The 23,660-nt window shown below is 44.5% G+C and overlaps 1 protein-coding gene across 2 annotated transcripts in view; it reads right to left on the bottom strand.

Moving 5' to 3' along the window:
* Positions 1-23,660, bottom strand: part of DNAAF1 (dynein axonemal assembly factor 1) — a 63,422-nt gene that overhangs the window by 27,567 nt on the left and 12,195 nt on the right. For both annotated transcript variants that reach the window (XM_073659611.1, XM_073659610.1), the window contains exons 3-7: positions 10,091-10,182; positions 6,714-6,935; positions 5,792-5,958; positions 3,097-3,218; positions 2,838-3,004 (exon numbers count right to left, since the gene is read on the bottom strand). In XM_073659611.1, the coding sequence (XP_073515712.1) occupies positions 2,838-3,004; positions 3,097-3,218; positions 5,792-5,958; positions 6,714-6,935; positions 10,091-10,182 (770 nt within the window). The remainder of the gene's footprint in view (positions 1-2,837; positions 3,005-3,096; positions 3,219-5,791; positions 5,959-6,713; positions 6,936-10,090; positions 10,183-23,660) is intronic.

Here is a 23,660-nt window from a genome sequence, read left to right as displayed (position 1 = left end):
CGATTGGCGTGGCCGTAAGAAAGGGATCTTATCACATTGTCCGCTAAAAGAAGTAGACATTTTAGTTTGGCTGGAAGATGGTCTTTCTTCTGCAGATGTTACTGTTGCTTTAACACCTACCCCACGGACACAACATTTTTTCCCCTTCCCAACACGCCTATTCCCCTTTCCACCAGCAGCAGGCCTTTTTCCACTCATTTTGAAGGTTAACTAGTTCACAACTCTGGAGTTGTTTGCACAAAAAAACAATGGATGGGAACTGAGCAGAGCTGAGTGGCCAAACTGTGGTATTAGGCCAAAACTATTGGCTGGGTTAGATGCAGAAAAAAATTATATTCAATTTGCAACGTGATGGAGGTCAGTATAGATGGACTAATAGACCAAGTCCCACACACTGCTAGAAGCCCAAATATTTTTTCAGAGCTAGATGCAGAAAAAAATTATATTCAATTTGCAACCTGATGGAGGTCAGTATAGATGGACTAATAGACCAAGTCCCACACACTGCTAGATGGCCAAATATTTTTTCAGAGCTAGATGCAGAAAAAAAATATTTTTAATTTGCAACCTGATGGAGGTCAGTATAGATGGACTAATAGACCAAGTCCCACACACTGCTAGAAGCCCAAATATTTTTTCAGAGCTAGATGCAGAAAAAAATTATATTCAATTTGCAACCTGATGGAGGTCAGTATAGATGGACTAATAGAACAAGTCCCACACACTGCTAGAAGCCCAAATATTTTTTCAGAGCTAGATGCAGAAAAAAATTATATTCAATTTGTAACCTGATGGAGGTCAGTATAGATGGACTAATAGAATGATGCTATGCTCAAAAGGCTTTACTTCACTAGGTGCAGTAAAAAAATTGGTATTCTATACACAGGTGATATATCTTGCAACACAGATAGGCTACTCCACTGACTAACACACTCTGCAATAGGCCAAAAAGGATTAGCTTTGCTAGATTCAGCCAAATGCTGTGAAAAAAACTTGCACAGCACTGGCACAGACCTGCCTGGCAAAAACTAATAGGAACTGATGTAACTTAGTCCTGAAAAGGACTGCAATTACAATTAGTCTTTACTCCCAACCTATCTATTTAAGAGCACAGACCTGCCTGATAAAAGTCGTAGGAAATGCTGTAACCTAGTCCTTAAAATGACTGCAATCACAACTATTCCCTACTCCCAAGCTATCTGTAGATTTGTGCGAAAATTGGCTTGAAATTAACAAGGTATAGCGCACACAGCAACAGCGGTGCCGTCTAACACGCAGCTGCAGCAGTGAGAAAATAGTGGCGATGGGGAAAATGGCTGGGTCTTATAGGGCAAGGACATGTGACATACACTGCCAATGACACATGCCCTTGCTTGTGTGAAAAAAAGCACTTCGCTCCGTGTGTGCTCTGCTGATAGGCTGACAGATTGCACCTCCCCACTGTAAATGCGGGAAAGAGAAAAAAAAATGGAGATCTTCATTGTTCCTGCAGAGATCCATCCCCTGCCCCTCCCCCCGCCCCGCTGTACACTCAAACTGCGTATTAACATTAATTTTCATCATTACTGAGAAAAAATCCAGTTATGATTTTGGTGCACGAACAGTTATCAAACATAACCTCGAACAGCCGAATTTTTTTCAAATCGTTCGTGTTCGCCGAACGGCTCGAACACCGCCCAAAACAGCTCGAATTTGAGATTGGCGAACAGTTCGAGTCGAACAACGCTCATCTCTAATAACAACACCTTGGACCACTGAGCAACAGTCTAGGTCTTTTTATCCTTGGTCCAGGTAAGACGCTTCTGGCGTTGTCTATTGGTCATGAGTGGCTTGACACAGGGAATGTGACACTTGTAGCCCATGTCCTGGATACGTCTGTGTGTGGTGGCTCTTGAAGCAATGACTCCAGCAGGAGTCCACTCCTTGTGAATCTCCCCCAAAATTTTGAATGCCTTTTCTCAACAATCCTTTCAAGGCTGCGGTTATCCCGGTTCCTTGTGCACCTTTTTCTAACACATTTTTCCTTCCACTCAACTTTCCATTAATATGCTTGGATACAGCACTCTGTGAACAGCCAGCTTCTTTAGCAATGACCTTTTGTGGCTTACCCTCCTTGTGGAGTGTGTCAATGACTGCCTTCTGGACATCTGTCAAGTCAGCAGTCTTTCCCATGATTGCGGAGCCTACTGAAACAGACTAAGGGACCTTTTTAAAAGCTTCGGAAGCCTTTGCAGGTGTTTTTTGTTAACTATTCTAATTTACTGAGATAATGACTTTTGTGTTTTCATTGGCTGTAATACATAATCATCAACATTAACAGAAATAAACACTTGAAATAGATCACTCTGTTTGTAATGACTCTATATAAGTTTCACTTTTCGTATTGAAGAACTGAAATAAATTAACTTTTTGATGATATTCTAATTTTGTGAGAAGCACCTGTATAATATGATCCCTGCAAATATCAGATAACTTGCTGTTTAACTTCAGAATATAGCCTAGCGGTGGGTAGCTGACCGCGCAGATCCCAATTCGGGCACCGCCTGCAACAGATTATTTTACCACAAAAAGCCGTGGCCAGGCATTTTTCCTGCAGGGGCTGCGACCATGGAAATGGATTAGTATATGGCGGTCATTCAGATGGATGGGTGTCTACCATATTGGAATCTGCTCATACAGAGCAGCTCTCTGTTCCGGCTCACACAGAGCATATGGACAGGGGTTATCTTCATGAGATGACTTCTTAAAATACTAGAAGGTTTCTGTTGCCCTGACATCAAATTGTAAAATAAAGCCGTTCTGTTCATATAGTTGGTACTTGGTAGAATATTGTATACCTTCTTCTTCCAGGTCCTTCCTGCGCTTTCTTTCCTCAGCTCGCCTCCGGACTTCCGATAAGGCATCGATACTATCTTGGATTTTCTTCCTTTCTCTGGTCTCCCACTGTTCTCTCTCCTCCATTTCAGCCTCTCGTCCACCTCTGGCCCAGGCTTCGGCACATGCTCTGTTGGAGGAGAACAATCATTAAGTCACAGAATTTTTACTTTTGTTTCCGACAGGGAAGGACCCTTACATCAGGCTATATATAATTCTTACCTGTCTTTTGGGAAAATCGGTCTGTCATCCAGATAAGTTAACCCCTTCAACCGCACTGTCACTATCTTTCTGTAATTAGGAATCTTCTTAATGAATTCATTTCCCATCAGGTTTAAAACATGCTATAGGGAAAAAAAAACAATTGCAAGATAAAACTATGGCCTGTAGGCAGGCTTGGACTGGCCCACAGGGTAACAGGAGAATCCTCCGGTGGGCCCCTGTGAAGAAATGCTAATGAGTTGTGCAGAAAAAAGTATCATCTTATCATTCATTTAGCAAGCTAGCCAAATTAATATTACATAGAAACAAAAGTAAATTTGTTTACTAGGGTCAGGTTATTTTTGCATGCAGCAGAACACTGAGCCCCAAGAATCACTGTTACTGGTGGGTCTTTGCCAATCCAGTCCAACAGTGCTAGTAGGAAGATATGGGCTATAGGAAGAAATGTCACCTTTTTAGAGTGGATTTTTTATAGTCTGCCTTTATACACACAGACGAATCCTTGGCGGTCAGCAAGGAATAAAGTTAGAAAAGTTTTCCATCTTCCCCCGGCTACAATTCCTTTAAAAAACACTGTTCTTTACTCACCCTCCCTGGGTCCGGTGCTGAGTCTCTTCTGTGTCTGCTACTGTCTGCAGCGCTGATGTCATGCTAACAGCGCTGCAGCCAATCAGTGAGATCACTGTTTCTGCCCAAGTTTATAGCACAAACTGCTAAGCTTACTGCTTGGTTGCAGTGCTGATGATGTTACAGTGCTGTGTAAGGCTGTGTGCCCACTATGCGTTTTCCAAGCGTTTATGCTGTGGAATTTCCGCAGCATAAACGCTTGGGAAACGCTTGGTAATAAGCCCCCCATGGTCCCCAATGACAAGCAGCAATGTCAATGCACATGCTGCGGATTTTTCCGCAGCATTTATGCAGCGCTCAAAAATCCGCAGCATGTCCATTAATTTTGCGGACACGCAACGTAATCACCGCCATTGACTTGCATTGAAACGCATAATATCCGTGTCAGTACATTTGCACACAAGAATATTATGCGTTTCTATGTGCGGATGGTACCCAGGTCTGGAGGAGAGGAGACTCTCATCCAGACCTGGGTACCATAGAAACTGTAAAAAAAGAATTTAAAATAAAAAATAAACTTTATACTCACCTTCTGATGTCCTCCCGGTGTTTTGTCCACGCCGTCCGGTCTCTTGCAATGCTGGCTCTGTTGTGAAGGACCTGCCATGACTTCACTGAGTCATGTGACCCGTCACATGGCTCAATGACGTCACCGCAGGTCCTTCACAACAGCGCAAGCCGCCCAACACACCGGACGCGGCAGAGAGAACACCGGGAGGACAACGGAAGGTGAGTATAAAGTTTATTTTTTTATTTTTTACCATTCTTATTTTTTTTTTTTTTAACTAACTTGGTCACACTACTATAAATCCATGCCGGTTGCATGGATTTATATAGTGTGAACAAGTTGTCAATCACTTTTCTAAGTGATGCTAAAATCGCTTGGAAAAGCGCTTGATAACCTGCATGCAGAAATGCATGCAAAGACGCTTTACAAACGCTTCTACCTGGCGGGAAAAACGCATGTAAAAAACGCATGCGTTTTTCCTGCCAGGGAGAAGCGTAAAAAATATGCAGCATTTCTGCATCGTGGGCACATAGCCTCAAATAACAAACATCGGGAGCAGTGGTGGGGATTCAGCGCTGGACCCAGGAAGGGTGAATAAACCGAAGTCAAACTGCAGCCGCAGAACATAGGTTTTCCAAAAGATGCCTTAATCTCCCAGTCTAAAAATTGGAAGGAATTTTCTTTCCAAAAGTTGAATGTAACATATCCGCTATAGAAACCAAAAAAAGGAACTTGGGATGGAAAGTGATCCAGACACAAATGGTGCCAGATGGACATTTTCTGTCAAAGTGCCTGTCAGTTCAAATAAAAAGAAATTGCAGAGCACGCGGTGCTTATACTTCTGGAGAAAAAGATGGAACCCGTGACTGAGCCGCATAGTGGGGGATCCAATGGTAATGTAAGTGTGACGCTGAGTCACTTATTACAGACAAGCCATGATTCGGGATAGTCAAGGAGTCCGAAGTCAAAGGCCAGGTGGATACATCATAAACAGAAAGAAAAGACAAAAGGCGTATTCAGGTAATGGTCCGAGGACAAAATGCCAGGAACAAAGCGGATCAGAAGAAAAGGGTTAAACAGACGGATGGTCAAAAAGAGGTCCAAGGTCAGGTAATGAAAGATCATCCAGCAAAACACTAGGCACAGAGAAAACCAACCACGCTTAGCGGAAGCTACGTCTGGCAGAGGTCAGTGACTAACGGCCCAGCTAAACAGCCAGGCAATCACCTGGGACATTTAACACCTGGAGACAGCCAGCACCTCACAGTCTCAGATTGGACGGCCGAGTTGTCAATCAAAACACTGACACCTCAGCACACCCCTGCACCAGACTGGACATTGAGCTGTCAGTAACTGTATCCCAGACACACTGAGGGGTGGGCTCGTGATTGTAAGCCTAACTGTAGCAAATCTCCATAAACACAAACCATGGACAAGCGCATCACATACGTCCGGTATTGGAAGAAATATGCATCACGAGAAATGTAGAAAAATTGTATTAGAGTGTCATGTGTATCACACCACGTGTCGTACATGCTGCCTGCCTTTAGGACATCGTACCAAGTTTGGCATCTTCTCGAGGACATCGATGACTGCGGGATCATCCAGTTTATTGTGAGACAAATCGAGGATGCTAATATTGTGACATTCCTGAAGGTGCTGGACGTCTCCCACTGTCTGTAACTGGTTGTGAGCAATCTGTAGAGTGTTCAGTACTGTCAGACCGGCTGGAAAGCAAAGACAGTGAGATTAAAATAGTATCAAGACTTAGGCTCCTGACATTTATGATATCTCCAGATCCTGACCCTCCTAAAAAGCAGTATCGAATACTAAGTAACATACCAGCTCGGTCATAACTACCATCGACTGTAAAGGAGAGAACAGCACACAAGCTCAACCTAATTTTTACTTTTCTTTCTTGGCTGCTCTCAACTATTTTGCTTTGCCATTCAGGTACTTTAATAAATGGTGGTCCCAGAGGAATGAATCCCCACCTTTCAGAAAATTATGACATCGTCTACGCCATACATTTTTACATACGGTCGAAGTAATTCTTTTAGTATGGCTAAATGAAATATGATAAAAATTCCACAAATGGAAAGTGGGGAATAAACTGATGCTACTCAAATTAAGCAGCAGTTTTAGGGTCTTCCATGTTAAAAATCGAACATGCCTGATCCTTCTTCCACACCCCACCCCCCACTTCTGCGGTAGGGGGAGGTTCACCACATACCATGCGTAATAGATAGTTGGCTGATCCTACCAAAATTGTAAGCTTAAAAGGGAATTACCATCTCAAGCACTGGATATGCCATAAGTATTGAGATGGGATTTACCACTTTAAGTAACTGCCATCTACTTGTTCATTTTTCTAGTTGTTTCACATCGGCGTATATGGTAGACCTATAAAATTAGTACTAACATCACCCCCTCCTTCACCATCCTTATAAACATCCAGATGACTGTTGAGCTCGGCACTCACATAGATTTTCTATAGTCTTGATGTAATTGTTGGAGAGGTTAATGGAGTCCAGTTTTTGAAGGTGTTCAAGATTCTCAATTTTGTTGATGACGTTTTGATGTAAAAAGAGACAACGCAGTTCTGTCTGCGCCTCCAGATTCTCGATCCTCTGCAGACCATTACATTCCAACCAAAGGCATTTCAGGCCCGTGTATTCCTCCAGATTTTCCAAACGCGTAAATCCTAAGCGAGAAGAACAAAACTGATGCGCAGAACAGGTTTTTTTTTTGTAGCAGGCAGCAAAAAGATGTACATTTTGCAAAAGGTAACACATTATTAACCCATTAATGACCGGAGCATTTTCCGTTTTTGCATTTTCATTTTTTGCTTCCCTTCTTCCCAGAGCCATAACATTTTTATTTTTTGGTCAATATGGCCATGTGAGGGCTTATTTTTTTGCAGGACGAGTTGTACTTTTGAACGACATCACTGGTTTTACCAAATCGTGTACTAGAAAATGGGAAAAAAATGCCAAGTGTGGTGAAATTGCAAAAAAAGTGCAATTCCACAGTTTTTTGTTTTTTTTTACCACGTTCACTGAATGCTAAAACTGACCTGCCATTATTATTCTCCAGGTCATTATGAGTTTGTAGACACCAAACATGTACAGGTTCTTTTTTATTTACCGTAAGTGGTGAAAAAAATCCAAAGTTTGTTAAAAACTTAGCATCTCTATTTTTCGGGATCTAGGGCCGGGTGAGGGCTTATTTTTTGTGTGCAGAGCTGATGTTTTTATTGATACCATTCTGGGGTAGCTCTGATGTTTTGATCGCCCGTTATTGCATTTTATTGTAATGTTGTGGCGATCAAAAAAACGTAATTCTGGCATTTAGACTTTTTTTCTTGTTACATCATTTACAGATCAGATTAATTCTTCTCTTTATATTGATAGATCGGGCGATTCTGAACGCGGCGATACCAAATATGTGTATGTGGTTTTTTTTTTATTGTTTTAGTTTGAATGGGGCGAAAGGGGGGTGATTTACACTTTTTTTTTTTTTTTAAATATTTTTGAAAACATTTTTTTTACACTTTCTGCTTGCTTCTATAGTCTCCATAGGAGACTAGAACAGCACTTGTCTGATTGTCTCTGTTACACACAGGCGATGAGCAGATCCCCTGTATGCAGCAGATGTGCTCACTTGCTACGAGCGCCAACCACTGGGCCACCCATTGATGACCCGTGATCATTTGACTCCAGCGCAGCGCTGTTAAATGCCGCGGTCAGAGCATTTAACTAGTTAACAGCCGCGGGTGGATCGCGATTCCACCAGTGGCTGTTGCGGGCACATGTCAGCTGTATAAATCAGCTGACATGTGCCCGGTTCAGTGTGGGGTCAGCGCCGGAGCCTGTTCTGAACCAGGGGTTACGACGTGGTGCGTACTATTATGTACCACGTCGTAAAGGGGTTAATAACCATACAGCTGATAGTGGGAACCCTCTATAAAGCCTGAGTGTGGGGCCACAGCAAAAAACGCCTTCTGTCTGGAGGACAATGTGGGGCCACTGTAAACAATTAGGGTACCTGCAGACGAGTGTATGAAAAATCGTCGAATCCAGAAAACTAGGACGATTTTTTTCTAATTTTCTGCAGATTTTCATCCATGTGCCATTTGTGAGTCCGTTTTTTATATCTGCGTGACATCCATGTCCGATCCATTTTCATACAACTGCATTAACACATGTAAATAATCACATACAGTTTCCTAGGTTTATATTGGAAATCCATCTGTAAAAATCGGATGCCACTCTGATGGTCCATGTGTGATCCCATATTATTCTTGCACCAAGGTCTAAGGGGTAACGTTTCTATTTGTGGAAAGTGACAAGCCAGGCCTGTCATGACAAAGTGGGGAGACTTATAGGCCATGCATGCTCCTCTGGGAAATGAAATATGCAAATTGTCTCTTCAGAGAGGAAGAGGACTAGAACTCTAGCGCCACCTATTGGAAGCATCGATCCTAAAAGTCAATATTGACCCTTGAAAAATAACTTAGGATAAAAGCCAAACCAGAATCTCAATTTGCAGACATGGTGTTTGCCCCTCATCAGTGCAAAGTATGAGATCTGATTTGGCTAGGTGAGAGGCTCTGGACTTGGGTCTAAGGGGTAACATTTCTCCTTGCAGAGAGTGACAAGCCAAGCGTGGCATGCAGAGTGAGGCTTATAAGCCATGCATGCTCCTCTGGGAAATTAAATATGCAAATAGTCTCGCATAAACTTGATTAGGTGAGTCTCATCCGAGACTTGAATGAAAGGCGTGCATGCTGCGATTTTTTTTCTCACGGACAGTCGGACTGAGAAAAGAATCGCTCATCTGAACAACCCTATTAAATAACATGGGTCAGTGTGCTGTCTGATTAAAAAATCGAATAGCACATATTCAATTTATACGCTCGCCTGCAGGTACCCAAAGGCGGAGATTGGACTGTCAGTTCAATGGTGAATCTTGTCAGACCATCTGGGTGCTAACTACTATACTGCCTTATATCTATTCTTTAAAATGTGGATTAAAGCTTAGATTCCCAAGGAATGAGCTAAAGGTTGTGGAAAAATGACTGAGCCAGTCACAACCACAATTTTTGACCCAAGTTTTTGCACTGAGTGCAGCTCTGTGTGCTCATATTGGATGAGGGCAAGAGATGAATGCTATTGACAAGCACTAGTCTGGTCTATAAATCGGACCAAAGTAGTGCATGCAGTGTCCATGAGTAAAATCAAATAAAGGAGAGAGGAGTGTGGTGAATTCCGGGCAATGCCTCTGACAGAGGTTAATGCAGGCGGTAGGTATAAAAAAAACCTCCAGTTTGCAATGCGTTTCGGAGTAGAACCTACTCCTTCCTCAGGCCACGCACAACCTGATCAAGTGGGCAACCAACCCTCAAACCCACCTTCATCAGTTGGCCACGATGTTACACAGGGAGTGCCTCTTGTTTTTTATTTCTCCATGAGTAAAATAAGTCATTTGAATGTACTATTGACTGATAAGGGTCAGTGTGCTGCCTGGTTGACTATAGCATGTCTGAATTATAAACTTAAATCCAAAGAAATGGGTCCATTCACAGGTACTGTGTCACTGACAACAGTATAAATCAAAATTGCCACCTAGAAAAGCCCTACATCAAGGGAGTAAGGCAGGCAAAGTGAACACTTAGAAAGTATCTAAAAATAGTACATTGTTTTAAGATACTTTCTAAGTGTTCACTTTGCCTAAATTGTTCTCTTGATGTAGGGCTTTTCTAGGTGGCAATTTTGATTTATAACCTTGTCTGAATGAGCCCTAAGATCCAATTATGACTGTGAATGGATTTGGAAATGTTCTTGTCATTTTACCCACCTTTGTAGTGTAAGTACAACGTGTCATTGAGATATGGGGTTGTATACAGTTTATGTTGCTTGCACAGTTCTCTCAGGTACTTTTTGGTTAACCTAAAAAAAAAGACAAAAATGATGAGAAAATAAGAAGCCCAGTCTGTGGAAGTAAAGCCGCACATATCATTGCTGTCTGCCGATCACTCACTCGCAGTGGAAATTATATCTTTATCGCTTGTCCTCCATAAACATACGCTCAAATCAGCAGAGGGTGCATCTATATTTCGATAGGGAGAGAACAACAAGCTGCAGCCACCAGCTCAGCCACTGTATTGTTGGGAGGCCTCTGATATGCATCAAATTGCTCCTAGATCATGCCAAACACGCGGTCACGATTCTTTTGTCTGATTATCCGAGGCCAGGAGCTCCTTCCCTGTCCCTAACGCTAGGGGAGCCCTAGTTATCCCTGCTCCCCAGGATACTTCTGATGGTGAAGATGCTGGGGCCTAGTACCTTGCTGAGCTCCTGAATCAGCTCTAATCTACCCCCCCCCCAGGGAAGTGGGGAGGAATAGTGTAAGGATATACACAAACCAGACAAACAAGGGAGGATGTGCAGGGATAAAATAAAAATACCAATCATACAAAATATGCCTCTCTAACATGGTAAAACAGGTGACACATGCAATCTGCCAGAGCCTCCTGATGTTCACTAGAGCTGGTGCAATTCGTTTTGCAGGACCCAATCCATCAGCCATTACAGTAATCTGTGGCTACTGGACGGGAGCCCTGAGAACCGACTCTTACCTGACAGCATCTGCGGATCTTCGTTTGATTAGCAGGCCATTTGCAGCGTCATGGTTGAGGTGTAGCACCTAAGTGACGTTACGCCAGCTTATCAAACGAAGAGGCGCAGATGCAGTCAGGTGGAAGGTGGTTATTACTGTTCCCGTCCATCAGCCAAAAACCGATGCCAATCTTGCTAATTGATGTGCACACAAAGTTTTTTGAGGTGGAAAAATATGATTTAGACTTTAAAAGAAATCCTCGCAATTTTCTTTACTGAATGTTTTTTATGCATGTTTTTCAGTGCATATTTTGCATGCTTTTAACTTCAATGTAAAAATAGTCAAGTCAAAATCTATCTATCCATCTATGTATCCCTCTATCTATCCATCCATGCATCTATCTTTATTTGTGTGTGTGTTATTTATTTATTTTATTTTTTTGGGGGGGTGGGGGAGGGGAGAGGAAGACACAAAAACCCTGGATATCTATCTATCATCTATCTAAGCATCAATATACAGATAGGCCCAGAAATATTTGGATAGTGATTGAACCTTGTGATTTTAGCTCTGCAGGTCCCTATTTTTTATTTAAAATTAAACAACCGAGATGCAATTGGAGTGCAGACTCCCAGCTTTAATTAAAGGGTGTAGGGGTTCATGCTCTTAGGTAGCCGCTTGGATACACGTAGCACAGGTTTTTATATCATAACAGCTCCAAAACTAAAACAACCTTCCATCAGTATCAACGGTTAACATAAATAGTGCCTTTCTTCAGGCAGAATGAAACAACATAAATGAAGCAGCCTCACCAACCTCAGTATTCCCAGCAGCAGCTCACACTTGTATTAAAGGGGTTCACCAAACAAACACCTCATGGTTTGCCTCCAGCACACCTCTCTTTGCACAGCAGATTAACCAGCAGCTCTGCCTTTCTCCAGTCTCAAATCCCTCCATACTGTGAGCTAACCCCCCTGATGTTAATAGGCCTGTAAACCCCAGAGTTTTGGTTACTCAAACAACTCAGACCCAAACTCCAGTCACATTAAACCCTCTCAGTAACCTAGTGTTACTGGTACAGCTTACATTACCAACACATATCTACCATCCATGACCTTACCTCCTGCTTTCCTAAAAGGGGTTGAGCAAAAATATCCTATGAAACGTTTAGGAATTGCAAACTTTATTCTGAAAAGCCTCCTCATTTCACGGGCTCAAAAGTAAATGGTTAATTAACTTTACCATAAATAAAATGTTCATTTTTAATACTTCGGAGAGAATCCTTTGCAGGCAATGACTGCCTGAAGTCTGGAAGCCATGGCCATCACCAAACGCTGGGTTTCCCTCCTTTGTGGTGCTTTGCCAGGTCTTTACTGCAGCTGACTTCTGTTGCTGCTTGTTTGTGGGTCTTTCTGCTTTAAAGAAGGTGTCCACTACTTGGACAGCTCCTTGTCATACCCCACGCCTCCCCAATAAAATAAAAAGCTTATACTCACGTCCCATGCCGGCGCCGGGGCTCTCGTGCGGTTGTTGTGACACGTGCCCAATCAGCGCCGGCGCCACTGTCTCCGCTTTCTGTCGAATTGAACATGAAGAGGAAGTCCGGGCTGCCGCTGATCTCTGACTCCCTCTTCATGTTCAATTCATACGAACGCGGAGATAGTGACGCCGGCGCTCATTGGGAGCCGGTCTCATGTGTCATAACAGTGTGGAATCCCCGGGACTGCAAGTATTGACACCACTGGAATGGCGCAGGCACGGGAGGTGAGTATAGTCTTTATTTTATAGGAGCCAAAGATTTAGATCAAGAAGGGGTTGTCCTAGTAGTGGACAACCCCTTTAAGTTTTGTCTTAAGTAAGTGAAATGATACTTGATTGAGTTGAGATCTGGTGATTAACTTCTTTGCTTTCGCAGTATGTGTTGGATCATTGTCCATCTGTACCGTGAAGCGTTGTCCAATCATCCTTACTGCATTTGGTTGAATTTGAGCAGAGAGTTATCGTCCTATACACTTTACAATTCATCCGGCTGCTTCTGTCTTCAGTCACATCATCAATAAACACAGGTGGCATGGTGCCATTGGAAGCCATGCATGCCTGCGCCATCACACTGCCTCCATGTTTTACAGAGGATGTGATGTGCTTTGGATGTGCTTGGAGCTGTTCCAAGCCTTCTCCATACTTTCTTTTTCCCCATCATTCTGGTACAGACTGATCTTAGTTTCATCTGTCCAAAGAATGCTTTTCCAGAACCTGGCGGCTTCTTTAGATGGTTTTTGGCAAAGTCTAATCTGTCCTTTCTATTTTTAAGACTGGTTAATGGTTTGCGTCTTGTGGTGAACCCTCTGTATTTGCTCTCATGAAGTCTTCTCTTTATGATAGACTTAGAAACTGAAACATCTACTCCCTGGAGAATCTTCTTCAATTGTGTAGATGTTGTGAAGGGGTTTTTCTTTACCATGGAAAGGATTCTGCGATCATCCACCAATGTGGTCTTCTGTCTTCCGTCTTTTTTTGAAGAATATACCAAACTGTTGTTTTGGGTACTCCCAACATTTCTGCTATCTCTCAGATAGATTTCTTCTTTTTTTTCAGCCTAATGGTCTGTTTCTCTTTTTGAGAGCTCCTTTGACCACATGTTGTGGGTTCATAGCAACAGCTTTCAAAAGCAAATGCTACACCTGGAATCAGCATTTTCCCACACAACACTGATGTAGTAAGTGAGGTCACCAGAGCTCTCAGCTGATCTTCAGCTGTTTGAACTCAAATGACCTCACTCCTGCTGCACAGCACTATACACTGACATGAGTGATTACACTCCTGTCAATGTATATAGTGCTGTCTTCTACAGCAGTCACATTATTATTTAGTGACTGCTGATGTGGCAGCTGTAGAAGTGACACAGATCGTCGTGGGACACTGTGGATTACGTCATGACGGCGGAAAGGTGAGGGATATTGTTTTTTTATTTTTGGTTTCTTACAGGAGACTAGGGCTTTGGGGATTAGACATTAGGTGAGTATACAGTGTTTTTTATTTTTAAATAAATTATTAAAACCATGTGGAATTTTATTTAAATAAAAGACATTATCTTATGTAATGCAGCGGCTTGCTGCATTGCTAGAATGTCCAGGGGGTGTGCTCTAGCTGACCATTTACCTCCCCCTCAGGTGACTGATCACGTGACTGTGACATCATCACAGATCCTGTGTGCACAAAAGGATATATAAACCCTGGTGGTTTTGAAACAGAGAGAGAAAGAGAGGCCTGGTGAAGCATGGAAGGCAGAGGCTAGATCCCCCTGTATTTAGGATACCAGTAGCCTTGGAGGGCGAGAGGCCTGGTCCCTGTGTGGGACTCCACTAGCCTGGAAGGCAGAGGCTGGATCCCCCCTGTGTTTGAGATACCAGTAGCCTTTGAAGGTACGTGGCCCAGAGGCCCCATCTGGGAAGCCTTAAAGCCACAGCTGTGGCACAATCGAGCTGACTGAAGCAGCTACGACCCGGCAAAGGTAAAAACGCTGCTTGATGTGGACATTGATATTGTTACCTTGCTGAAGGCTGTATCTGGAGCCAAGTGGGCATGTCTGTCACTAGAAAGGCTCTGGGATATTATGTGTAACATGTCGGCGAGCCACTGAGATGGACTATGTTATGAGCGGTTTATGAGATGTAATAAACTGCTGTACTGTGAATTACCGGAAAAACGTTGCATGTGTGCTTTGACCCGGTGAAGCGAGTGCCCCCAGCGTGATGAATAGCGCTACCTTACAATTAGCAGTATCTTTATTTCAAAAACCTTGACTACAGGGCTAGTAAAGGGGGCGTCTTATAGATGCTTCATGTCAGCCACCAATACAAAGCTGACATGAACCCCAACGCTATTACCCCACTCGCCACCCCTACACAGAAGCGGGGAGAGCGAGGCTAAGCACCAGATTTGGTGAATCTTATGAATGCGCCATTTCTAGGTCCGCTGAGGGCTAATGTTATTAGCCTCGGAGGGGTCCAAGATCCATGGCCCGTTCCCTGGCTACTAATATCAGCTCACAGCTGTCTGTTTAGCCTTTGCTGGTTAGATTTTAAAGAGGGACTCTAAGTCGATATTTTTCTGGGGTCCTCTTGTAATGTAGCCAGTAAAGACTAAGCAAACAGCTGTGCGCTGTTATTAATAGCCAGAGAACATCTATGGCTAATGGCCCCTTCTCTGGCTAGTAATATCAGCCCCCAGTGGTCGGCTTTCCCTCTGCTAGTTATGAAAATGACGCCGTTTTTTTATTTAATTCTTCATTTTATTTTATTTATAAGAAATCCCATGCCCACTGTGCTTGTTTTTGACGCGGCATAAACTCATCCGCTGCATTTCAAGTTCTGCTGCAGATTTTGACCGATTTAAATGTCAGTACATTGCGGTGGATCCGCATTAGAAAGCAGCGTTTTGGAAGCAGTGAAAATACTCAGCCCGGGTCCGACAGTAATCCAAAGGTTAAAGCAATGTCCCATGTTTCTTTTTTCAAATATCTTTATTAAGCTCCAAAAAGCATTCAATGTTGTACAAAAACGCATCAAAAAACGCATGCAAAAACATGTTTTTTCTGCAGCAAAGTGAATGAGAAACGTGAAGTGTCGTGCACACGTTGATTATTTTTTGACTTGCAGATTCGGTGCAGAAAATAATCATCAGCATGTCAATTATCTGTGTATTTTTGCCTGCGTTTTTCCAGTGCATTCAATGGGTGAAAAGCGCAGGCAAAATGCACCAAAAGCGAAAATAGAAAATAATCTTCAGCATGTCAATTCTGTGTGCATTTTTGTCTGTGGTTTTCACCCACAGAATGCACTGAAAAAACGAGGCAAAATCGCAGGCAAAATGTAGGCAATAAAACGCATCACATCTCATTCCCTCTAACTCCCTCACTAATCATACTCAACCTCCATTCTCAGAATCAACCTATCAATACTTAAAGTATATTATAATATCTCATCTCCTCAATGTGGCCAAAATCCTTATTGAAGGGCAATGGATGAGCCCTGACCCTCCACCCATTTCAGAATGGGTTAACAAATCAAACACCAAATATTCGTTTTAAAAAACTCACTTGACTTATCTTAAGCAAGACAAGCTTCTGGAACATTGGCACAAATACCAAAATAAGAGTATACTATGAAGCATGGAATTAAGCAACAAACTATGTTTATACTGCATACATCTTTACTAGTGATGAGCGAGCATGCTCGCCACTGCTCGGTATTCGCCCGAGCATCTCAGTACTCGAGATGCTCGGAGCTCGCCGAATACTTGCGCGATGCTCGGGGGGGAGCTCGGGTCCCCGTCCTGCATGTTTGGCGCTATTTAGAGCACCAATCATGCAAGGATTGTCTGCCACTCACTGTAATGTCACAGCCATGCTGGTTGTGGAATTACAGTGATTGCCCAAATCGATGGGAACAGTGCTCACAGTGAAACATGAAAAGCCGGCAATTCAGCAGTGGCATACACCGGTACCCGACAATTTAGAACAGAAAGAATAGAGCATCACACATAGATTAGATAGATAGAAACATGTCAGTCACATATATAATAAGTACAGTGACAGTGTTGGTTACTGTACTTGTTATTTCGTGTTAAAATAAAGGATTTATTTTAAAAAAATAATAGTGTTTTCATGCACCCATCTCCTTAAAAAAGCCGGCCGGTAATTCATCAGCGGCATACATCGGTACCCGACAATTTAGAACAGAAAGAATAGAGCATCACACATAGATTAGATAGATAGATAGAAACATGTCAGTCACATATATAATAAGTAGAGTGACAGTGTTGGTTACTGTACTTGTCATTTAGTGTTAAAATAAAGGATTTATTAAAAAAAAAATTGGCGTAGGGTTCTCCGTAATTTTAGTCTCTAGCGGAGGTTAAGCAGACGGCTGGGGCAGATGTTTGAAGCCTGGGAAGGGGGTAATACCCACGGAGCTTCCCAGGCTACTAATATCAGCCCCCAGCTGAATACCTAGCCTTTACCAGCTATTAAAATGGGGGACCATCCCAAAAAATGACGTGGGGTCCCCCCTATTTTAATAGCTAGCAAAGGCTAGGCAGACAACTGGGGGCTGATATTAATAGCCCAGGAAGGGTGCCATGAATATTGGCCCCCTCCCAGGCTAGAAACACCAGCCGTCAGCCACCCCAGAAATGGCGCATCCATAGGATGCGCCAATTCTGGCACTTAGCCTCGCTCTTCCCACTGCACTGTAGTAGTGGCCGTGGGGTAATAGGGTTGGGGTTGATGTCAGCTTATAATGCCAGCTGACATCAAGCCCAGGTTAGTAATGGAGAGGCATCTATAAGACACCCCCATTACTAACCTCATAGTCAAAGTTAAAAAAAAACACAAACAGCCAGAATAAAGGCCTTTAATTGAAATAAACACACAATTCTTTAATGTTCTAAATTAAACCATACTTACCATGACGCCCATTCCAGCTGAAGCCAGCGATCTCCTGCAATAAAAATAAAATAATAAACCAACCTCATACTTACCTTTCCATGGTTCCCAGGACGGCTCCAGCTCTGCTACATTCACATGACAGGCTGGATCGCAGCCGAAAGCTGCCATCCAGCTTGCCATGCCGCAGACACTGAGAAGCTCCTCAGTGAAGCTCCTCCTCACCTCATGCACGTCACTGACAACGTGGGAAAATTCTCCTGCGCTTGCAGTAAGAACAGGAGAATTCTCTCACGCTCACCGCAAGCGCAGGAGAATTTTCCCACGCTGTCAGTGACGTGCATGAGGTGAGCTGAGTTCGTTGGACATGAACTCGGCTCATCTGGATACCGTCACAGCCAGACACTGAGGAGTGCAAGCATGCCTGCGCTTCTCAGTGTCTGCGGCATGGCAAGCTGGATGGCAGCTTTCGGCTGTGATCCAGCCTGTCATGTGAATGTAGCAGAGCGGAAGCTGTCCTGGGAACCATGGAAAGGTAAGGATGAGGTTGCTTTATTATTTTACTTTTACTGCAGAAGACATTGGCTTCAGCTGGAATGGACGTGATGGTAAGTATGGTTTAATTTAGAACATTAAAAAATTGTGCGTTCATTTCAATTAAAGGACTTTATTCTGGGTGTTGTGTTTTTTTTAAATACTTTACTAGAAATTCATGGCGGTCATGTCTAATATTGGCGTGATCCCATGAATTTCGGGCTTAGGGCCAGCTGATAATACCAAGCTGGCCCTAACCCCTTTATTACCCAGTGAGCCACCACACCAGGGCCCTGGATGAGTTAGGTACAGAGCCAGAAGATGGCGCTTCTATGAATGTGCCATTTTCTGGGGTGGCTGCGAATTGCAATTTGCAGCGGGTGGGGCCCAGAAAGCTTGGGCCTCCCTGCGCTGCGGATTCCAGCCCCCAGCTGCCTAGTTGTACCTGGCTGGACACAAAAGTAGGGCGAAGCCCCACATATTTTTTTTTTTTTAAATTATTTCATGAAATAAGAATAAAAAAAAAAGGGCTTCCCTATATTGTTGTGTCCGGCCAGGTACAAATAGGCAGCTGGTGGTTGGGGGCTGCGGGTTCCTGCCTGCTGTACCTGGCTGGATACAAAGATAGGGCGAAGCCCCACGTAAATTTTTTTTTAATTATTTCATGAAATTCAGTGACAGAGTCACTGTTATGATATACGAGGATGCTCTCCTGTGTGAACGGAAACCTACTGAATTTCTGCCAGCATGTTATATGGTGTCAGACTATGCCCTGTTAAGATGGTTGAGGGAAAAGAGAGGTAAAAATGTCACGGTAACTAGATGGTTCCTAGGTTTCCAGGACTTTAACTTCCAAGTGGAGCATAGGCCCGGGAAGTTACACAGGAACGCTGATGCCCTCTCTAGGATTCCCTGTCTGGTATTGGAAGGTGCCTAAACCCCCGGCTTTGGGCAGAGGGGGGGAATATGTGACAGAGTCACTGGTCTGATATACTGGTCTGAGGTATGTGTCACTCAGGATGCTCTCCTATGTTGTGAACGGAAACCTACTGAATTTCTGCCAGCATGTGATATGCTGGGGGTTACCTCTCTTAAAAGGGTGTTGTTTTATGGGAATGGCAAAGAGGGTGGGAGGCCATTCCCCTATTCCCCCTCAGGGTGTGGCTGAGCAAGGTTAAATGCTCAGTCAGCTTTGTTTCTCTGGAGTGTTTGGCCTGGAGAGTGAAGTCTCCAGGCTGTGTTTGGGTGAAACCAGAGAGCAACACCGGAGGACTGGTGTTGCTGAAGACTTCACTGTGCTACCTGCAGCGGGCAGAGCCTCGCTTACTATAGGACTCTGTCATACCTTATCTTTTTGTTTTTCCCGTTAACCGCTTCTGGCGGACGCCATCCAGGGCACAGCGACCGCCCCACCCCCAGGGCCGACTGATGACTCACACGTCAGGAAGGCGGTAAGACGGGCCATGTAGAAGATGACCCCTGGGGATAATGTAGAAGCCTTTCTGACAGTCTTTGAGAGGGTGGCTGATCGTGAGAGACTTCCACCAGAACAGTGGGCAGACGTTCTGGCGCCATGTTTGTCGGATGAACCCCAAAAGGCATATTACGACTGCAGGATGCCAAGGAATATGCCAAGCTAAAGACAGAGATCTTAGCACGTCTGGGAGTGAATATGGCGGTGAGAGCCCAATGAGTCCACCACTGGGCATATGCTAGCGACAAACCCCCTCGCTCGCAGATGTTTGACCTACTGCATCTTGTTCAGAAGTGGTTGCAGCCAGAGTCCTCCACTCCGGCCCAGATGGTCAAGCGGGTGGCGATTGATAGATTCATGCGCTCCCTTCCCAAATCGGTACAGACTTGGGTTGCCCAGGGCAATCCACAAAATGCAGATGACTTCATTGGACTGATAGAGAGGTACCAGGGTGGTAGAGAAATCTTTGGGAAACCGGATATAATCACTGCCCCGTAGTGGCATACCCAAAAGGGGGCGGGTTCACCCACGGAAGGGGTTTAGAGCCACAACTGGGGGGCGTCCCACGTCCACTGAAGGTGCCGCAAGGACTGTTGTTAAGGATATAGTCTGTTGGCGATGTCACAACCCGGGACACGTAGCCGCCCGGTGTCATATGTCCCCTGAGCTCATGGACTGCAGCCTAGGCAGCGAAGTTCCTATTATGCGAATCCAGCCTACAGTGTGGACTGTCGACCCGGCGAGGGGGCACAGGCGTGTGCCGTGTACATAAATGGAGTAAAGGTTCTTGGCTTGTTAGACTCTGGACCTAGTAGGGCCCTTAGTCAAATCAGCCCAAGGCCACCAATACATTCTAGTAATCATGGACTATGTGACCCGGTATCCAGAAGTGGTACAGCTAAGGAACTATTCGAGCAAATGCATAGCCAGGGAACTGGTTCATATATTTGCCAGGACCAGGCTGCCGAAGGAAATCCTAACGGATCAAGGGACCCAGTTCATAAGCAAGGTAATGAAGGAGCTGTGCAAGGTCCTCCAGATTACCTAGCTGCGAACATCTATTAACCATCCACAGACAGACGGCTTAGTAAAGCGCTTTAATAAGACCCTGAAAGCGATGCGCAAGAAAGTCGTAGAGAAGGATGGACGTGACTGGGACTACCTGCCGCCATTCCTGCTCTTCTCAGTAAGGGAGGTTCCACAAGCCTCTACGGGCTTTTCTCTGTTTGAGCTTCTCTATGGACAACATCCATGAGGGCTCCTGGACATCGCTAAGGAAACCTGGGAAGCCGAGGTTACGCCACACTGAACCGTCATTGAACATGTCGCCCAGATGAAGGAAAGAATAGCGAGAGTGATGCCGATAGTGAAAGCGCATCTCCTCTAGGCGCAGGAAGCCCAGGCAAGGGTCTATAACTGATCAGCGAGGCTGAGGCAGTTCCAGCCTGGGGACCGTGTTTTGGTGCCCTACAGTCGAGAGCAAGTTCTTGGCCAAATGGCAAGCTCCATACCAGATGGTGGAGAAAGTCAGCGAGGTTAATTATAAAGTCCACCAGCCTGGCCGAAGAAAGCCGCACCAACTATACCATGTGAACTTGCTCAAGCCGTGGAGTGACCGGGAAGCGGTGTACTCCTTGCCTGGGAGCCGCTCCCGAAGGCAAGGTGGAGTAGGTCACTATAGCAGAAACTCTATCGCCGGCCCAGAAGCAACAGTGTCGAGAACTGCTGCAGCAGAATCGGGAGCTGTTCTCAGAGTTGCGGGGGCATACTCAGGTGGTAGAATATGACGTACTAACAGAGCCACATGTAAGAGTGAATCTGAAGCCGTACCGGATTCCGGAAGCACGCCGGGAGGTGATCTCGGCCGAGGTGAAAAGGATGTTAGACCTTGGGGTGATAGAGGAGTCAAAGAGTGGGTGGTCAAGCCCAATTGTCCTTGTACCAAAACCTAAAGGAGAGTGGAGGTTTTGTAATAACTACCACCGGCTGAATGAGGTGTCCAAGTGTGACGAGTACCCGATGTCTTGCGTCGACGAACTCATCGAGAGGCTTGGACCGGAGAGGTACACCACCACTCTGGACCTGACGAAGGGCTACTGGCAGATCTCCATGTCCCAGATGGCCAAGGAGAAGACGGCTTTCTCGACACCTGATGGGTGCTTTCAATACACTCGGATGCCATTCGGACTACAGGGGACCCCCAGCCACCTTCCGGAGGACTATGGATCGGATCCTAGCCCCACATAAGATGTATGCCGCAGTCTACCTTGACGACATCGTAGTCTTTAGCCCAGACTCTGCTAGTCACCAACCTAAACTACAGGCCGTTCTGGATGCTATAAGGAAGGCGGGATTTACCATAAATCCGAGAAAATGTGCCGTCGGAAAAGAGGAGGCAAAGTACTTGGGCTATGTCGTTGGAAGAGGCGAAATAAAGCCACAAGTAAATAAAGTGGAGGCAATCCAGACCTGGCCGCAACCGCTATCCAAGAAGCAAGTAAGAACATTCCTGGGAATGGTGGGATATTACCGGTGGTTTATCCCGAATTTTGCCATGATGGCCGTGCCGCTGACGGATCTCCTAAAAGACACCAGATCGACCGTAGTGGACGGAGAAACAGAGATCGCGTTCCTACAGATGAAGCTAGCACTGTATAAGCAGCCGGTCCAAGTCGCACTAGACTTTAAGAAAGAGTTTGTGGTCCAGACAGATGCTTCAGAGGTTAGTCTAGGAGCCGTACTCTCTCAATAAATAAATGGGGAAGAGCATCCCATTCTCTATCTGAGCCGTAAACTTTCGTCATGCGAGAAGAACTACGCAATAGAAGAGAAAGAGTATCTAGCCATAAAGTGGGCAGTAGATACTTTTAGATATTATCTACTAGGCCGGAAGTTTAAGCTGGTGTCAGACTATACCCCGTTAAGATGGTTGAGGGAAAAGAGGGGTAAAAATGCCAGGGTAACTAGATGGTTCCTAGGTCTTCAGGACTTTAACTTCCAGGTGGAGCATAGGCCCGGGAAGTTACACGGGAACACTGATGTCCTCTCTAGGATTCCCTGTCTGGTATTGGAAGGTGCCCAAACCCCCGGCTTTGGGTAGAGGGGGGAATATGTGACAAAGTCACTGGTCTAATATATGTGGGGAGGTATGTGTCACTCAGCATGCTCTCCTGTGTGAACTGAAGCCTACCGAATTTCTGCCAGCATGTTATAATGTGGGGGGGTTACCTCTCTTAAAAGGGTGTTGTTTTATGGGAATGGCAAAGAGGGTGGGAGGCCATTCCCCTATTCCCCCTCAGGGTGTGGCTGAGCAAGGTTAAATGCTCAGTCAGCTTTGTTTCTCTGGAGTGTTTGGTTTGGAGAGTGAAGTCTCCAGTCTCTTTTGGGTGAAACCAGAGAGCAACACCGGAGGACTGGTGTTGCTGAAGATTTCACTGTGCTACCTGCAGCGGTCAGAGCCTCGCTTACTATTGGACTCTGTCATACCTTATCTTTTTGTTTTTCCTGTTCACCCAGATAGTGTCTGTTTATTTTTATGGGACACTGCTGGAGTTTATGCCACAGAATAAACCAGCAGGAAGTTAACCCAAACCGTGTGTCCTGTGTCTGCCTCTGAAGAGCCGAGCAAGTTGCTTTACCACACTATCTATGTTTCTGTTTTTCCCTTACAACATTCTTAAATAAAGAATATACACAAAAAAAGCATCAAAATCGCAGGAAAAAACGCAGGCAGCAAAATCGTGGCAAAAACGCAGGTAATAAAACGCATCAAAATCGCAGGCGAGAAAACGCATCAAAATCGCGGCAAGAAAATGCATCAAAATCAAGGCAAAAACACAGGCAATAAGACACAGCAAAATTGCGTGTTAGTTAAATTCCTTTATTGCCTGCGTTTTTGATGTGCTTTATTGCCTGCGATTTTGATGCATTTTCTTGTCTGCGATTTTGTGGCAGTTTTGATGTAGCCGTGATTTTGATACGTCTTCTTGCCTGTGTTTTTGATGTATTTTATTGCCTGTGATTTTGCGGCATTTTCTTGCCTGCATTTTCGCCGCGATTTTGATGCGATTTATTGTCTGCGTTTTTTATGAATTTTTGCCGTGATTTTGCCTGTGTTTTTTCAGTGCATTCATTGGGTAAAAAATGCGGCAAAAACGCACAAAGAATTGACATGCTGATGATTACCAAATCTGCAAGTCAAAATTACTCAACATGTGCATGACACTTCACGTTTCTCATTCACTTTGCAGCAGAAAAAACGTGTTTTTACATGCATTCTTTGCATGCGTTCCTTGTACAGCAATGAATGCTTTTTGGAGCTAAATAAAGATATTTGAAAAAAGAAATGCGGGACATCG

The sequence above is a fragment of the Phyllobates terribilis genome, unplaced genomic scaffold (assembly GCF_046119375.1).
Source record: "Phyllobates terribilis strain yellow unplaced genomic scaffold, ASM4611937v1 Scaffold_13__5_contigs__length_258822181, whole genome shotgun sequence".
Lineage (NCBI taxonomy): Eukaryota > Metazoa > Chordata > Amphibia > Anura > Dendrobatidae > Phyllobates > Phyllobates terribilis.
Note: the sequence above shows the minus strand (reverse complement) of the source record. Positions and strands in the feature narration are given on the sequence as shown.